We start from the raw sequence: 18,622 nt of genomic DNA on the forward strand, positions 1-18,622 counted from the left end.
GCAACCATAAATTTTCAACATCCGATGAAGACGAGCAAAACAGCAATTACAGATATCTAAATAGGTGGAGGGCAAAAATCTACCAAATATTCCACAAAGAAAAGAGAATGAGCGTTACCCTATTCCCTGATGATGCCACACTTTCCAAATAGGATGAAATCAGAGAAAACTCAGAAATGATTGCTGTATGATAAGAACTGGCCAAATAACCATGATACACCTTCATTTTGCCGCTTGATTCTACATATCATGTAAAACAACATCAGAATGACACACAAGTAGTTGAAAGGTGATGGAGTCAGCATTCTAACAATTTAAAAGTTAAGAAGAGTCTTGTAGATGGAAGGTAATTTCTGTACTTTGAATACAAAATGTTGCTCAATGACATGATAGAAGTGGCTCTGCTTTTATAAACAGCGACTAATAAAAAACACAGACAGAACTCAGAATTTTGCTCATTCAATGATTTCTGTCCAATTTTCTTGAAAATAGCACCATATTTCCCCCCTTTACCAATAATAATACACCAAAAGAAACAACAGTTCATTCAATGCACAGGAATTATATAAAATGAAGCATAAGAAAGGACAACTGCCCAACACCATAGATCTAAGACATCAATAGAAACGTAGAAATTCATGAGAAATGAGTCTGCAAGACCATTGTCTTCCAAGACAGTAGATTATTTCTCCAAAAACACATCCATCCAACTTGGTAACAAAGTCAACCAAAGTTTAGGAATCACCCAAAAACTTGTTGGAACAAATATCTAACAGTCCAACATGACTTCGCATTCCAATGCACAATTTCAGATTACAGAAACAGTAGCAGAAAGGCATTCCCAGAAACTAATTCCTAGTTCTGCACCTTGCTCTTATCTCTTAAAAAAAGTAATTAAAAAAAAACAGCATGGTCTAAAAGAATAGTTTCATGGGATTCCACATGTCAATGTGAAAGAAGTTTTACAACTCAAACAAACTCACCCAACATTATATAAGAGTTATTCTACCCAAAAATTTCAAAGAAAACATATTACCATTATTTCTTTTGAGGGCTCCTCTTCGTTTGGATTTGGAAGATGAACTGGCTTTCTTCTTCTCTGTTCCATAAACACTTTTGTCAAACAATCCATCCCTAGTTAGCAAAGCTTCAGACTGTACCAGTCCCTCTGTTCCATACTCAATTTGTCATACGAAAATGGAAATATGATTTACTGAAAGAAGTATATGCTTTAAACTTTTTGATGTTGCTCTTTCAAAAATCAGGATTTATAAATTACACCGCACATAATTTATATGAAATCACCATCAGAAAGCAAGGGATATTAAACCCAGAAAAACTTTCGTTAACTAAAACTACAGAAGAGTAAAAGATTCATAACCATGAAATCAGCATTAAACTACTGAAGAATAAAAAGCCACAAGTGCAATTATACAAGAATTCCAATGAAATCAGCAACAATTTCATAAAATAAAACAGCAATTTCAACAGAAACTACTGAAGACTAAAGATTCATAACCAAGCAAAAATATTTGATAAAAGATTGTTGAACAAAAGAATTGGCAGATTAATTTCGGTCCGAAATAAAACTCACCCGATATTGGATTAGAGGTGATGACCCGAAAAACGCTTCAGTTTCAAAGGATTCACTGGATTCAGCTATCAGGTATTTCCAATTTTGTGAAAATATTGAAGAGCAGTAGAGAGTTGCAGATAGGGTTGGGAGGAAATGGGAGGAGACAGAGACTGAAGAAACAATGAGGACAGAATAATAAACAAAAACGGTGGGAGATGGAAGGAGAAATTTTGAGGACAGAATAGGAGAGGGTCGGGTAGGGAGGGAGGGTAAAACAGAGAGCAGGGGACGGAAGGCGGACGTAATAGGTATTACAGGGATTTGGGAAGGGATTACAAAAGCAGCGAAAAAGGGGATTAGGTCGGGATTGGTTTACGCCCGTAATGCCTATTACAGCGAACCAAACGTCGGATTAGAGGCGTCATGTAATACGCGCGTATTCGGCCTGTATTGTATTAGGTAATACACTGAACCAAACATATCCTTAGAATTTAGAAATCAGTAGGAATATAGCTTAGCTCATAAATGATGTTTGAGTTGATTCGACAATTTGTGACTCCCAATAGAGGTGAGAACAAGTTAATGTAATATTTAATTAATTCAAAATTTAATCAAAATAAAGGAATTTTTATCTTAATTTATTAATATTTTATGAAAATTGGGAACACCATGAAACTTCATTTATGGTGATAGTGAAATGAATTATAAGGAGGAAAAAAAACATTAAAGGTAATTAGATTAGAAAATTAAAACATGTATATACACAAATTGTTATGCTACCTCTGCAGGCTGTACTAAGTGAACTTCCAATATTACTTTTGTTAGGAGCATGTGAGATGCCACTACAATTAAACTTAAGGTCTGTTTGATAGGGGAAAATATTTTTCGAAATTGATTTTCCTCATTTTTCGGTGTTTGAATGGAGGAAAATATTTTCCTTTTGGAAAATCAACTACAAAACACAGGAAAATGTCTTACAATTTTTGGAAAATTGTTTTACCGATTCAATCTCCGTAAGACATTTTCCTAAAGCTCTCGGGCATTCTTCTCCCTTCCTTCATTCTTTCAAATTTCCGTTATTGAAAGCTTCATTTTGGTTCACAACTGGAAACCGCTGCTGGTACGTTGCAATTCCATTTCCATTTTTCGACGGTTACTTCGTTTATTTTTCATTTCTTTTTGGCTTCTATGCTCCGTTTATTTTTCATTTCTTTTTGGCTGCTACTGTCGTTGCCATTTCTGCTTTCAAATGATGGGTAAGCTTCCTTCTTCTTTTATTCTTCGTTCGGTTGTTAATGCTGGAAGCCATCTTTCTAATTCCCACTCTTTCTTCTTCTTCTAACACCATTGCTACCCACATCGACTGCCTAAGTAAGAAACTGTCCTAAGAACAATCAGGGATTTGAAGGTGGTTGTGTGGCTAGGTTCCTTGGCAGGCTTTCTTTTGAACCTTTGAAAGAAAATCCTCTCTTTGGTCCTTCTTCTAATACGTATGTATCATGTTCCCCCTATCTTTAAATTTCACTTCTTTTTGCTGTCTCTGGTTTTCTGAGATTTTGTTCAGTTTTTGTGTTTTTTTTAATGTGATGGGAAATTGGGTTGGAATTGAAGTTGAGGGTACTTTTGCAACTTTCAATTCTAAAGAAGGGGAAAAAATTGCTTGCAAGTTTTAGATATGGACTGACGGTATCTTTTAGAAGTTGTTCATGTAGGAAGTTCTTATTTGATGATTCAACTGCAGTTCCCAATTGATCTTCTATAGGATTATCCTTGGATCATGCTAAAGTATATATCAATCTGTGATTTATTTTGATTCTATTGGAAATTTGTGTCTGATATGATTGATACTATTTAAGGTTATTATTAGATTTGTTCTTCCTTGTTCATTTAGCAGCAATAAGAATTCTCAATATGAAATGTCATGGTTTGCTTTGTCTATAGTAGGGGTGTAAAGGTGCTTGCAAACTACTTAAAGAAAGACTCGAACTCGGTCGAGCTATCAATTGAGTCAAATTTGAGCTTTGTTAAATAATGGCATGTCTGGAAATCATGGACTGGGTAATGAAGTTAGTTGCTTTGTTAATTTAAGGATGAATGGTTTTATAGGAACTTAAGTTAGTTGCTTTGTTAATTTGGGTAATGAACTTTGTCTGGAAATCAAGGACTGGTTAATGAAGTTAGTTGATTTATAGCTTTGTTTTTGTTTTTGTATGGTCTAATGCAAATCCTAATGTTTCTGATAGTAACTGGGTAGAAGTTCGGTTTTGGCTATTGTCATTCAGTATGTAAATGATGTCGAACATTTTATATCCTTATGGCTTAGCAACCCTTTTTTTTATTATGCCATGTCGTCTTTGATAATCGCGAGTTGTGTAATTTTATGTTGTTTTTTCTCCTCCTCCTTCAGATTAGAAAAATTGGGAGCCTTAAAATGGGACAAGGTAGTGCATGGCAATCAAGCGTGGAGGCTTATCACTTGCATCTGGCTGCACGCTGGTGTTATTCATCTGCTTGCAAACATGTTGAGCTTGATCTTCATTGGAATTCGCCTTGAACAAGAATTTGGATTCAGTACGTTATCTGTTCCTTTTTGCAGTTGTATAATATTTCTAGAATATGTAACATTTATAAGCGTTTTGTCAGTCTTTGGTTGGTTTTTTAATTGACATATGTTCTTTATCCTGGCAGTACGTGTTGGGCTTATCTATCTATTGTCCGGTTTTGGTGGCAGCGTACTATCGTCTCTTTTCATTCAACGTAGCATTTCTGTTGGTGCCTCTGGTGCATCTTCCTGCCGGTGCTCGTGTAACATCTAAGCATAAGGCATACCAATACCTATTTTTGGTGATAGCTATGGTTTTACTCATTGTTGGGTAAGTTCTCTCAACCCTACATTACTAGTTTAGCAGCTCGTGTTTATAATTCTGGTCCCGTTTGTTTAATCTCCTCTGTTTTCCTTTTTCGAATGATGACAATTTCACAGTGGGGTTGGTAATGCTGTTTAGAGAAGAGAATGGACATGACCATTGCAGCTGGTGCCATTACCTGAGCTGTGTTCCTACATCAAAATGGTACTGTGGGAACTAAGCAGACCTTTATTACATATCGTTCACTGATTCTTTTATGGTTTCCTTTACATTTTTTACATTTGTTAATTTATTGGTGTTGTTACGTGCCTATGTGTATATATATACATACATACATACGTACATGGTTAGTTTTTAGACTTCGAGTTATTTTATTCACTGTTGTTATGTGATTTGACATTTTATACACAGCTTGGTCTAAATATATATAATAAGCGATTTTACTTGAAGAAAATACGAGAATATCTTTCAGTTTTTCCCTATAGTTTTAACTAAAGGTTTTGGCTTTGCATTTTTGTGTGCTGAGATCAATATTTACTTTCTCTGAGGTCGTATCTATAATCTAACTTTGTCTCTTTGGACATTAAAGGATGAAAGTTTAATTATTAGAGATGCAATATCTCTAGTTTCCGCATTAAATCGTTCAATCAGCATACAACCATGACTTGTACCGATACAAGTGCCTTGAAATTGTTCATTGGGGCATTCTGTCTACTTGTATTCACACAAGCCTGACTTGTTGCGAAATAAGTGTGCAAGGGCCCCCAAAACATGTCCGGAACACCTAAAATCAAGCCAAAACCATTACCAATCATTCCCTAATATTTCTAAACATTATAAAACATAAAACACCATCAAATCAACATATATTCCAAATAAAGCTCAACCAAGTTCATAGAGCTAACAAAATATTCAAGATGCGATGAGATTAGTTAAGATAGTAACTTCGCTTTAAGTCGAGCCTTTACCTACGCGTTGAAAAAATAATGCGTTAAGCTTGTAAAAACTTAGTAAATAGTCAAGAATTAATCTTTGCCTTTGCAAGTAATCAATATTAAACATATAAATACCTTGTTTATGATATATTAAAATGGAATTAAGTAGACATTAAGCATTAAGATTCTCAAAACTATTATTATATGTTACTCATCAATTCACTAATAAATTTCACTTACCATTTCATTTTAGCCCAAATATAGATTTAATAGGACATAAGGATATGTGGATAGAACACTGAATCACTAGAACAAATGTAAAAACAACTTTTCCGGAAAATATTTTCAGGAAATCTGTCAAACAGCAGAAAATATTTTACACAGATTCAATAACACCAGAAAATATTTTTCAGTAAATTATTTTACAGAAAAGTAAAACATTTTTTAGAAATCATTTTACGGAAAACATTTTACTGGTAATCAAACGAATCCTTAATCGCTAGTGAGATCCAGAAACGTAACATCTCTTATATCACTAAAGAGATGAACACTAAACCTACTACATCTCTCAACCACACTCGTGACCTTTCTTCCATCTTTAAGCCGTCTATTCCTCGTTGCAATGATTCTCATATGCAAGGGAAGTGTTTGGTAAATATAAAAAATGAATTGGAATGACAACCTTTTGAACATCTTTAATGGTGGGCCTGTGAGGGGGAAATGTGGAATTAAAAAACGCAACAAGGAATCTAATTTCTCTTTACTTCTGCACTGCTTTTCTTGTAATAAAAAACAACAATGAAAAAACAAATGAATTGCATCCCCTTTTGCTTTTATTTGTAATTACAATTTACCCACAAATAATTGTTTATTACAAAAGACAAGGCTTTGGAGTTCACTGTTTTGTTTGTTTGAAGTAGCATTTGGTCTCAAAACTCTAGTGGATCGTCCAAGGTATTATAACATGTGACGCTGAAAATAGATGAAGTAGGGAGTTAATAAATAAAGGACTTTCCACAACCATCATGTAAGCTAACCAGGCCCATGAAATTGGATGCCTCACAAATCTTACCCCAAACTACACTTGTTATTTTAGTAGTAAAAATAATTTTACCCCTCTGGATCTCCCATCATTTAAATATTCATCATTCGTAATTATAATCTGTAGATTATTAGTTTTAATATGTGTATATTGTTCAGGTTTTTTGTTTTTTATATTATGTTATGATTAATTGGATATATATTAACATTAGAATTTATTTTTCATACTTTAAAAAAATCATTCACCTATACATTTTTCTTTTGATAAAATGACTTAGATTTAAGTATTTGATCAGTTTATATTTTTTACAATTTTAATTTTAATATTATAAATATGTAAATAATATTAAAAAATTAATTGAAATTGAAATTTAAACATCGTAAAGTTTGAAGTCAAGATAAAAGTATAAAAGTTGAGTTTAATTTTTTAATAGAAAAGTAACATTGTTTTCCTTTGTAATCTTGTGGATATTTTTGGTTGAAATTATTGATTCAGTGTGGATATAAGTGATTAATTATTTTTGAAGAGATATTTAAAGTAAAAGGTAATATAATTAATCACGAACTTAATATTTTTTATTAATGGTACATATTTTGGATTGGTATAATAATAATTTTAGCCCTAAAAGTTACATATTCTATCAAATTAGTAATGATTTAACATTTATGTAAATGTGTAAATGGTGAGGCTAAATTTGTTGAACTCTTAGAATCTAGACTAAATTAATAAAATATGTAAATATCGAGAGCTAAATTTGTTGTTATGCTGATCAAAATCATGTACAATTTACTGAAGAAATTAAAGCCATGACCATGATTAATTGTCCTCTCACTTTCAAAATTGACAAGGATTAAATTGCTTTGAATTGTTTGAGAGGGATCAATTTGCTCGATTTTGAAATTGAGAAGGATTGGAGAGGGCTTTTTACCATAGCAAAACTAAAATATCTAGATGCAAACGACATCGTTTCGCATCCCACTCAAAAGGAGACGTACTCAACTCAAAGTCAAATCAAAGCCGTCAGTTTAAAGCAACATTAGGGTTTGACGGTTTAATTGAAGATTACCACATGGCAACACTATAAAAGAAACCGCTAAACCCTAATTCCCTCCTCTCTTCCTCTGTTTCTGCCCGCCTCACATTGCAAAATACTATATTTTGCAGCGGCAGAAGGAGCTCTCTCTCTTTCTCTCTTGAGACATCCTTTTAGCTTTTGATTTTAGTTTATAACAATCTTAATCCAAATGCCTTCTTTGGCTTTATCTGACCTCAAAGAGAAGAAAGAAGAGAAAATGATGAAGAAGAAGATCGCTCTCGAAACACCTGAATCCGAGAAAAAAACGAAGAAGATCAAGGAACCTAAGGTTAGAGAAGAGGAAGATGATTCGGCTGTGAAGAAGAGTAAAAAGAAGCGTAAGGCCTCGGAGCTCCAAATGGAAGAGGAGGAGAGGAGCGAGACGAGCTCGGAGCTTGTTGAGCCGGTGGATCCAAAGGAGAAGAAAAAGAAGAAAAAGAAAGCTAAGGTCGAGGAAGAAGGAGATGGAGATGAAGGGAAAAGTGAGGATCCTAATGCGATTTCGAGGTTTCGGATTTCGGAAGCGCTTAGGGAAAAGCTTAAGTCCAAGGGGATTGAGGCTTTGTTCCCTATTCAAGCCATGACTTTTGATATGATTCTTGATGGCACTGATTTAGTTGGCCGCGCACGAACCGGTCAGGTATAATTTTCGTAACCGTTGATATCTTATGAATGTCCAATGGACGACGGTGTTGCTATTGAAGTGATTGTCCTGTTGTTATAGCTTACGTAGGTGATTTACCAAAATATCATACGAAACGCTTTGTTTATATTCTCCGTTTGCCTAATTTTGAAGTCCTACCGTGATTAATAAGTTATGACTGCTAGTCTGTTGGTCTTGTTGAAATTGGTTAATATAATTCAACCATTGTCGTGTGACTGATTTTAGAAGTTCTATTCTTTGTTGTCATTAGCCTTTGTTTAATATTTTGCAGGGTAAGACACTGGCCTTTGTGTTGCCTATATTGGAGTCTTTAACAAATGGCCCTGGAAAATCGTCAAGGACGTCTGGATATGGAAGGGCACCAAGTGTTCTAGTACTTTTACCAACCAGGGAATTGGCTAAACAGGTATTTGCTTATTTCTCTACACATGTGATTCTTCGATAATGCCAGTCTTTTGTCTGTGAAGTTTATGATAATTAATCTTTTGTTTCTAGGTTTTTGAGGACTTTGAAGTTTATGGTGAGGCAGTGGGGTTGACATCATGTTGTTTATATGGAGGTGCTCCTTACCACACCCAAGAGATGAAACTGAAGAGAGGGGTCGACATAGTTGTTGGGACTCCTGGACGTGTAAAGGTAGCCTGATGTTTTAATAATTCAAGCAGTTTAGCTAGTTTTAGGGAACATTAAGTTTTATAGTTCTTAAAATGCCATGTTATTTTATGATTTTTGATGTACTATTGCAACTGGTGCAGGATCACATAGAGAGGGGCAATATTCACTTAGGCTCATTGACATTCCGAGTTCTTGATGAAGCAGATGAAATGTTGAGAATGGGATTTGTTGATGATGTTGAACTTATATTAGGTATGTGTTTTTGTGAATGTTACCTTTCTTGGCAGGCAGTGGTCCCTGTGTGTAACACTGCAGTCTGATTATGCATGTCATGGTTTTAATTTTCCAGGCAAGGTAGCGGATGCAAGTAAAGTTCAGACAGTTCTTTTTAGTGCCACCTTGCCAGACTGGGTGAAGGGTGTATGTTTCTTAACTATTAGTATTCATTTATCTTTGTTTTTAGCTTGAATATATTCATCTAAAAGAATTGATGTTTAATTTAATACAATTCCTGTTTATTTACCCCGTCTGATTGAAAACATTTGTTTTTCTAATTGACAGATTGCTTCAAGGTTTCTTAAACCAAGTAAGAAGACTGTTGATCTAGTTGGTAATGAGAAGATGAAGGCTAGTACCAATGTTAGGCATATTGTTTTGCCCTGTTCTAAGTCTGCAAGGTCACAGTTGATCCCAGATATTATACGTTGTTATAGCAGGTTTGATGTAGTTTTAATATAACAGTATTGCTACAATATAGATTCCATTTGATTTGTCCGAGTTGCCTTTTTTTCTTGTCTTTTTTTAATTTATCCTCTTTGTTTGATCAATTTGATTCAGTGGTGGACGAACTATTATATTCACAGAAACAAAAGATTCTGCCTCTGAGCTTGCTGGCTTATTGCCTGGATCCCGGGCTTTGCATGGTGACATACAGCAGGCCCAACGTGAGGTAGTGTTATATGGATTGTGTATAATTATTCATGCTCTCCTACAGCAAAACATACCATGTATGTACTATTTCTCACTGTGTTATGTGCTTGTAGGTCACCCTTAATGGGTTCCGCTCAGGCAAGTTCATGACATTAGTGGCTACCAATGTGGCAGCGCGGGGATTAGATATCAATGATGTGCAGTTAATCATCCAGGTATGTTCCAATACACTTGTTTTACTGAAGTTGCTGATGTGTTTATGCTTATACGTATCATTTAAGTTTACATTTACCATTAATCTATTTCCAGTGTGAGCCTCCACGTGATGTAGAAGCATACATTCATAGGTCTGGACGAACAGGCAGAGCAGGTATGAAACAGTTCAGCTCTTCTTTTCAATTTGGTATGTTGAATTTGATATGATACTGAGAATAATGAAATTTCAGGCAATACTGGAGTTGCTGTCATGCTTTATGATCCTAAAAGGTCAAGCGTATCAAAGATAGAAAGAGAATCCGGTGTAAAATTTGAGCACATATCTGCTCCTCAGCCTGTTGATATTGCGAAATCTGCTGGTGTAGAAGCAGCAAAAATAATAACCCAAGTCTCTGACAGGTATACTTGCTACTACTGTTATTTGATCTTTTTTAATGTATTGTCAACTGTAGTTTTAACCTCTATGAAATTATAGTGTAATCCCTGCCTTCAAGGACGTTGCTCAGGAGCTTTTGGAAACTTCTGGCCTATCAGCACAAGATCTGCTCGCCAAAGCACTTGCCAAGGCTGCAGTGAGTCCTGTTCCACCCCTATAACAGACATTTTTATTCACTTTATATTGTTAATGCTCGCTTTCTTGTTTAGTTGAAAGCACCTAATTATTTGACTCTTTGTTTATGTTTTCGGTTGAAAGCAACTAATTATTGCATGGTTTTTCAGGGTTACTCTGAGATAAAGAGTAGATCCCTTCTAACGTCTATGGAGAACCATGTTACTTTACTTCTTGAAGCTGGAAAACCTATTTACACACTTTCGTAAGATCACGAAGTTCTCATTTGTTTAGTTTTTAAATTGATGTAGCATTTTCAAAGAAAGATAATCACTAGTGACTCAAGGAGATTTTAATTTTTTTAGGTATCCAAAACCCTGATTAAATAAGCTTAAGAGTACTATATGTATGAATGTCAAATGAGTTGAATCTAAGAATGCGATATTATATCTCAATCAAGTCCTAAATTCTTGGACATTAGAATTCCTCTTGTATCACCTTTCATTGCATCATCATCTTTTGTTTCTGAGCCATCTAAATTCATTTCCTGACCCTATCTTTTTTGCATGTATTAGATTTGTTTTTGGTGTCTTGAAAAGATTCTTGCCCGAGGAAAAGGTTCAGTCAGTGCAAGGTCTGACCCTTACCGCTGATGGAATGGGTGCAGTTTTTGATGTTGCAGAAGATGATGTGGAAGCATTTCTTACTGGTATTTTTCTCCGCGATTATATTGAACTTTTTGTTCTTGATGGTTATTTTTTTGTTGCTACCTTGCCCGCGTGTTCATTTTGTTGTTGAACTCTGTTGTAGCTTAATTTCACAATATATGATGTATAATGCTTCTCTTATGCCAAAGTGTTTGTTTTGCTGGGCTTCTTGAATGTTGGGGATTCGATTCTCTGGTTTCTTACTGGTTTGTAATGTTGGTTGTAGTTTCACACTTTTTACTTGCTTTATGTTTTCAGGTGCTGAAAATGCAGCTAATGTTAACTTAGAGGTGTTGAAGAATGCGTTGCCACCCTTGCAACAGAGGGACATGTCAAGAGGAAGATTTGGTGGTGGACGGGGTGGTTTTGGTGATAGAAATGGTGGTGGTAGCAGGTTCTCTGGCGGCAGAGGTGGTGGCCGAGGTGGGTTTTCCGATAGAAGGAATGGAGGTGGGCGAGGTCATTATAATAGTAAGAGATGGTGAGTGAACTCTTTGACTTCAGCCAATGTAATAAGAGTACTCGAGGGAAGTGGCACCACCTGAAGATGAAGAAGAAGATATGAACCCTTGCAACATTTTATCTACTTGTGTTAATCTGTATTTTTTTATTTTTATTTTTCGTTTTTAAATTGTATGATAATCCCTGGGGGTTTTGCCTTCCTCCCCAGTTTTATTTCTTATGTTTTGCTAGAAATGTAAGAAAAATACATTTAATATGTAATCCTTGCCTGCGACCAAAAACATTAGCAGGAGAAAAGAATTATAAAAAATATTTAAGCATGGTGAACTGAGTATTTATGTTAGAACAGCATTGATATGATGAAAATTCATTTGATCTTAAATGGACATGAATATTGTTATTTTATTTGCATACACTGAGAAGGGATATATTTTACATCTTAAGGAGGTTTGTTAAAAAATTGGGAGGGTTTGGATTATTGATTTAAATTGGGGACCAATTAGGTTTATGATAGCATTATGGGTTACCTAATTGAGACCATAAATTTTAGTATATAATTTAGTATTAAAACTGAAGAGTAATGGTTGAATAATTGAGTTTAGCAAATATGGTAAAGATAAACTTGTTTCAAACTTTTTATTTTTTTTAGCATAATGATTTTTTGATTTTCCAATTTTACGATAAATTTTATCTTTGTTTTAGATTTAATTTTTTTTTTGTCTTTTTTAATCTTTGAATTTGTATATTTTTATCAAGAGAAGAAAAAGTTTGTATTTGTCAACTTTTTGACGTAGTATACAATAGTCATGTGAATGACACGTTATCATTTAATTAATTTTAAAATTTTAAGAAATATTTATTTATAATTTTTTAACGATTTTAATGAATTTTTATTTTTAAAAATAATTTTTAAAATTTAAGAAATTAATTAAATGCTATATCATACGTGGTAGCTCATGTGTATGTAATGTAAGCAAAGTTAAAAAATGTTTTTTCTATTCATTTTGGTGTGATTCGTCAGAAAAGATAAAAAATAAAAATAAATGAAGGGTTAAAATAATCTTTTCACAAAATTGAAAGGTCAAATAAGTTATTATGCTTATTTTTAGATAAAATAATTGTGTAGAGATCGAATTAAATCAGTGTTTATTATTAATTGAATTATTCCTTATATTACTTTAATAAACTAAAAAAGTTTACATTTTAAATAATTATTATTTAGAAAGTAATATGTTTTTCTTTTCAATCACAATTCAAATTAACAAATGATTTCATTTGTAAAATGATAAAATTTGACTTTATTTAATTTATTAGTTTTGAGTATTGAGACGGAATTAATTTATTTAACTGCAGACAAATAATTTGATGTAGTGGAAATATAGTATTTATTTTAATAGGATAAGGTTTTAAGATTTACTTTCTGAATACAATCAAAATCTAATTAATTTAATTTATTTATTTTTCTATTGATTTATCAATTATTACTAATTTTTCAAAAATATCATTTGTTAAAAAGTTATTTTAATTCACCCACATATAGAACTGAAAATTTTTTAATTATTAATCCAAATAAATCTCAATATTTTTGATAAAAGGAGTTAGAGGGCTTCCATTCATAACGACTGGCTTGGGGTCTCTCTAAGCCACTATAAAATATTGAAAATATTAAATGAGGGTTGATACTGCTCCATTTGAAATTAATACCCACCCACCAATTTTAGTAAATTTTTATCCGAACTCAAAATTTAGAATCTTGAGTCTTAAACACTGAGCTTGATTCTAAGTTCAAATTTGAATTTCATAGTTCGAGTTTAAGGTTATTCGGGATTCTAAATCCTGAACTCGAGATAAAAATATTAAAATTATATATCAACAGCATAAAAGTAATTAGTAAAATATCATTAAATAAGGAATAGTAGATAAAATAATTTCCCCTCAAATTTGAACCGTCAACAAAATGACGGTGGGCTTCGTTGTATAAACCCTTACAGCCCCATTTGTGGCATCATCCTGCTCATTTTATCTCTCCACCAACCAAATTTATTTCTCTCACAAATTCCAACCAAATAATAAAAAATATATATTTTAAGAGTACGTCAAATAACTTTTATTAATGTAATTTTTTTATAATGCCAGACTTCAATAAGCTTTGACTTGTATGTCTCTTTGCAATCAAAAGCCTGAGGCTAGCAATTAGTTACAGATATGTGAGTTCCAAAACATTTGTTGTTAAAAAGAATTAAGAATAAGATTAATATAGTTTAGTTTTAATATTTATTTTGGTATATGAATTTTTCTTTTTTCAATTTAATTTTAAGGTTTTATTTGATATCTAAACGAAATGTACTTTAGTAAAAAAGACATAAATATGGAATAAAAAAATTTGAGTATCAAATCGATCATTAAAATCAAACATAGATACTTAATTAAAATAAAAAAACACTCAAATATTAATTTAAAAATACTTAAATATTAAAATTAATATTAAAACTAGACTCAAATACCGATTTGAAAAAAATATATTAACCCTATTGTATATTACATTGAAATTTACAGTAAGCTATTATTGGGGCAACAAATTTGAATAAATGAGCATCAACCTCCCCAACGGTCCATCACACATACTCATGCAACCCTTCCAATATAATGGCTGCCATATCTCAGCATGATTATGGGCTGCTCTTTCTGAATTTAATCAACATTCTTCCTCTATCCACCATGCTATCTAAGCCAACTTTTTTTGCTTTCATTATCGTAGCATTTGAAGCTTTATTCATCCTTCAACAATGGCGGCATACTATTTTCCACTTCCTGCTGCTATCGTACTTCTTTTTCGCCATTAAAACCTACTTTCTCAAGTCAAAGCAGCCTCGTCCTGTTTATCTCGTAGACTTCTCGTGTTACAAGCCACCGAGCAAATGTAAAGTCCCTTTCTCTTCCTTCATACACCATGCCTCCATGATCGAAGCTTTCGATACTGAAAGTGTCGAATTCATGGCCAAAACTTTGGTTTCTTCAGGATTAAGCCAAGAAACTTATCTTCCACCAGCTTTACATTGTATTCCACCGAAAACCCATGATCGAGAATCCATCAATGAAGCTCAAATGGTACTCTTCCCTGTAATGGATGAACTGTTATCAAAAACAAAACTATCCCCTCACGACATCGATATACTCATCGTCAACTGTAGTGGTTTTTGCCCTTCACCTTCTCTTTCTTCCATCATCATCAATAAATACTCCATGAAAAGTGATATCAAAAGCTATAATCTCTCCGGTATGGGGTGCAGTGCAGGAACCATCGGTGTCGATTTAGCTCAAAACCTCCTCAAAACACATGAAAACAAAACCGCCATTGTTCTCAGCACTGAAATCTTATCCACCGGCTGGTATTCCGGTATCGAAAAACCCAAGCTAATCCTCAACTGCGTTTTCAGAATGGGTGGCGCCGGAATCTTACTATCAAACAAAAAACAAGCAGAAAACACATCGAAATATAAGCTTATACACAGCTTAAGAACCCAAAGAGCTTACGATGATACAGCTTACTATGCCGTATACCGTGAAGAAGACTCTCGTGGGATACTCGGTGTCACGTTCAATAAAGATTTACTACAAGCCGTCAGTGAAACTCTTCGGTCACACATAACACTCCTCGGTTCCCAAATCTTACCATTTACGGAACAATTTTTCCATGTTATTTCGATCCTGCGTAAAAAGCTCATCGATAAATCAGCAGAAATTTACACGCCGAGATTCAAGACCGTAGTACAGCATTTCTGTTTGCCGAGTTCGGGGAAACCGTTGATAAGAGAGGTGGCTAAAGGGTTGAATCTTAATGGAAGGAATATTGAGCCTGCTTTAATGACATTACATAGGTTCGGGAACCAGTCATCGTCTTCATGGTGGTATGAATTGGGTTACATGGAAGGGAAGTGGAGAGTGAAGAAAGGCGATAAGATTTGGGTTCTTGGATTGGGGACAGGAATTAAGTGTTGTAGTTTGGTTTTGGAGTGTTTGAGACCCATTGTTGAAGATGACAAGGAAAGCCCATGGAGTTGTTGTATTCAACAGTATCCTATTCAGGTCTAGCAATGTCTAATTTTTTTTCTTGGTATCAGGATTTATAACTTTAGTCCTACTTTAAATAAGGTGATAATACACTTTGGAGCGTTTGAACCTATATATCAAGTAATGATAGATTTACATTTTAAAAGTGACTGATTTATGTTAGTGGAAATTAACGTAATTGAAAAGTTAAGAATTTATAATGTTTTATTAAGAATATATTTTGCTAATTTATCCGACATAATTAAAATTTTATTAATAGTTAGACACTAATTAGTGAAAAGGAATTTTTACTAAGAGTTTATTATTTTTTATAAAATAATAAATATTCTTTTTGGTGCTTTTACCTTTTTATATTTTTATGTATTAGAATATATATACAAATTTAAATTTAAAGTATTATAGTATTTAATTTACTATTTTGATTGTCAACCATCCGAAAGAGTGAGCGAATGATTGGTGGTTAAACTTGTTAGATTATTAATTTTATATTAAACTGATTTGATTGTCGGTCCGATTTCAATTAAATAAATTATTTAAAAATTCATAAAAATTTTAAAAAAAATATAAAACTTAATTCAACTATTATTTCACCCGATTAATTATTTTGGTTTGGTTAGTTTGATTCAACCTTTTTATAATTGGAATTGGAAACATAAAAATGTAATGAAATAGATAATCCTAAATATTCTCTATTATTTCATCTTTTATTCTCAATTATTATTTCAAATAATAATGTTTTTTTATTAATTACCTACGTTGCAATAGAATTCAATTACCATGTGTTGAAATAATTATTAAACACAAAATATACCTAAATAACCAATAAAAAGGAAATAAAAGAAAGAGATAAATGCAATTGATCTTATAAAGGTGTTCATTTTTTGTAAGATTAATATTATTATTGAATCTTCACAGTTAGAGCATTTTATTTATTAATATACCTCAATACAACACCACTTCTTCTTACAGAAAAACCAACCCTAAACTCATGAAATCAAACAGACACCCACACTAACCAGATCCAAGATTTAATATCCGAAATCCAGACCAGAACCTTCAAATTTCATGGCTGTAAGCTGGTCCAACTTCCCTTTCATCTCATCAGTGAAGTGGTTCTTCCAGTCCCCGACAATCCCACGCCTGACCAAGGCTCCATTCCATGATGGTTCACTTCCAGGTTTTTAAGCCTATCCAGGCTGCACCTCCACAACACCTTCTCCACCTCTTCTTCCTTCTCAAATGGCCTGCCGAGGAAACAAGCCAGCTTCTTCACTTCCCCCTTTGGGTCCTTCTTCATGTCTTCGTTTCTCATAAAATATATCATTTCAGGCCTCTTTATACTCTCTCTCCAAGAACCTAAAACATGGTCATGGAAAGGCCCCGCTGCGTGAACTCCATTGCAAAAGCTCCCGTAAGCGTTCTTGAAAGGCCATGGATCTATTCCCTGATCACCAATGAAAGCGTTGACGAAGTGCCACGATGACACGAACGTGTCCTTTGGGTCTCGACTCTCTCGAGTGATGTACACGATCTTGCAAGCAGAGGTTTTAACGGATTCGGATAACGAAGTGTACGGGATATGGGTCCGAAACAGTCTTGGAGAAGGCATATGGGAAAGATCAGGGTGTTGGGTATGGGTCCCACTATGTGAGAAAAACCCATATTTTCTGCAACAATGTTTTGCCTTCTTTTTGGTTTTGTCAAAAGCCAATTTTTTGGCCTTTTAACGTGGGAGTGGGCAGCATTCTTAATTGAGAGCAAAATTCTCAATTACATCCAGAGAGAAAGAGAGTGAAATTGAAGCTCGTTGGAGAAAAAGAGAGAATAGAAAAATCAGTTTTTCAAGCTTGGTGCAGCAGTGATCAACTCTTCGATCGAAGGTCCATCCGTGGTTCGATTGAGCTGATTTTTGGACAGCAGCTAGGCGATAAGGTGTTCTTGACTTTGTACGGTCGGATTTTTCATCCGAGTCTTTTAGCGTCGGAAATACCCATTTTTCAGCAGCTGCGTTTTTTGGTGATGTTCTCTCATTTTTCTCTCTTTTGCTAAAGATTACATATTGTTAGCCTTGTCGGAGTTGAATGCTTGTTGTAGGCTTGATATTGTGATCTTGTAGCCAAACATTTGATGATTGTGGAGCTCTTTATCGGACTCTAAAGTCCCGTGGTTTTTACCTTTAATTTAGAGGAGTTTTCCACGTAAAATACCGGTGTCTCTATTTATTTTTGTTGTGGTTGCATTAGTTGATTTGTGGTTGATTAAGGTTCCTAGAGAACATATCTTGTGCTATTGTGCTTGCCATAATTTTTGACAGGAGTTATAAGGAGAGAAAGAACACCGGTTGTGCTTTCGCTTTGTTTCGGTTGTTCGGTTTCTTCCCAACAAACTGGTACCAGAGCTTGGTTATTGTGTCAGATAATTATGGAAATTAATACGAGCAAGATGATTATGTTGAATGGCACAAATTATCAACTTTGGCGGAATAAAATGAAGGACTTGTTGTTTGTGAAGGCTTTGCATCTTCCGGTCTTTACTACTCAAAAACCCAATTCGAAAAGTGATGAAGAATGGGAATTTGAGCATCAACAAGTGTGTGGCTTTATTCGGCAATTTGTTGAAGAAAATGTTTACAACCACATTGATCAGGAGACACATGCTCGAACATTGTGGGAGAAGCTTGAAAGCTTGTATGCTTCGAGGTCGGGCAATAACAAGTTATTTTTGCTGAAGAAAATGATGGCGCTGAAATATAAAGAAGGAATGTCTATAGCTGAAAGAATGAACCGAACATTGATTGAGAGAGTCAGATGTTTGTTGTCAGATGCAAAGTTACCAAGATCGTTTTGGGCTGAAGCTTTGAATATAGTGACACATGTGATAAATCTGTCTCCTAGTGTTCCTTTGAAAGGTGA

At 34.1% G+C, this 18,622-nt stretch overlaps 3 protein-coding genes and 1 pseudogene across 3 annotated transcripts; 3 read left to right on the forward strand and 1 right to left on the reverse strand.

The window, feature by feature from the left end:
- Positions 1-2,828: 2,828 nt before the first annotated feature.
- On the forward strand, positions 2,829-4,800 carry LOC107902532 (RHOMBOID-like protein 2; annotated as a pseudogene).
- Positions 4,801-7,406: 2,606 nt separating this feature from the next.
- Positions 7,407-11,959, forward strand: LOC107962846 (DEAD-box ATP-dependent RNA helicase 7). The gene is made up of 14 exons (XM_016899390.2): positions 7,407-8,135; positions 8,431-8,565; positions 8,655-8,795; positions 8,915-9,026; positions 9,124-9,194; positions 9,336-9,490; positions 9,612-9,723; positions 9,818-9,919; positions 10,014-10,074; positions 10,151-10,319; positions 10,396-10,492; positions 10,641-10,735; positions 11,046-11,179; positions 11,436-11,959. The coding sequence occupies exons 1-14, from the start codon at positions 7,665-7,667 to the stop codon at positions 11,660-11,662; spliced, it is 2,082 nt and encodes a 693-aa protein (XP_016754879.1). The 5' UTR covers positions 7,407-7,664; the 3' UTR covers positions 11,663-11,959.
- A 2,300-nt stretch (positions 11,960-14,259) lies between these two features.
- On the forward strand, positions 14,260-15,867 carry LOC107963574 (3-ketoacyl-CoA synthase 6). The gene has a single exon (XM_016900033.2). The coding sequence runs from the start codon at positions 14,286-14,288 to the stop codon at positions 15,729-15,731; it is 1,446 nt and encodes a 481-aa protein (XP_016755522.1). The 5' UTR covers positions 14,260-14,285; the 3' UTR covers positions 15,732-15,867.
- Positions 15,868-16,657: 790 nt separating this feature from the next.
- Positions 16,658-17,642, reverse strand: LOC107963315 (cytosolic sulfotransferase 3). Its single transcript, XM_016899867.2, has one exon. The coding sequence runs from the start codon at positions 17,317-17,319 to the stop codon at positions 16,804-16,806; it is 516 nt and encodes a 171-aa protein (XP_016755356.1). The 5' UTR covers positions 17,320-17,642; the 3' UTR covers positions 16,658-16,803.
- Positions 17,643-18,622: the final 980 nt, after the last annotated feature.

Source organism: Gossypium hirsutum, chromosome D11, assembly GCF_007990345.1.
Source record: "Gossypium hirsutum isolate 1008001.06 chromosome D11, Gossypium_hirsutum_v2.1, whole genome shotgun sequence".
Lineage (NCBI taxonomy): Eukaryota > Viridiplantae > Streptophyta > Magnoliopsida > Malvales > Malvaceae > Gossypium > Gossypium hirsutum.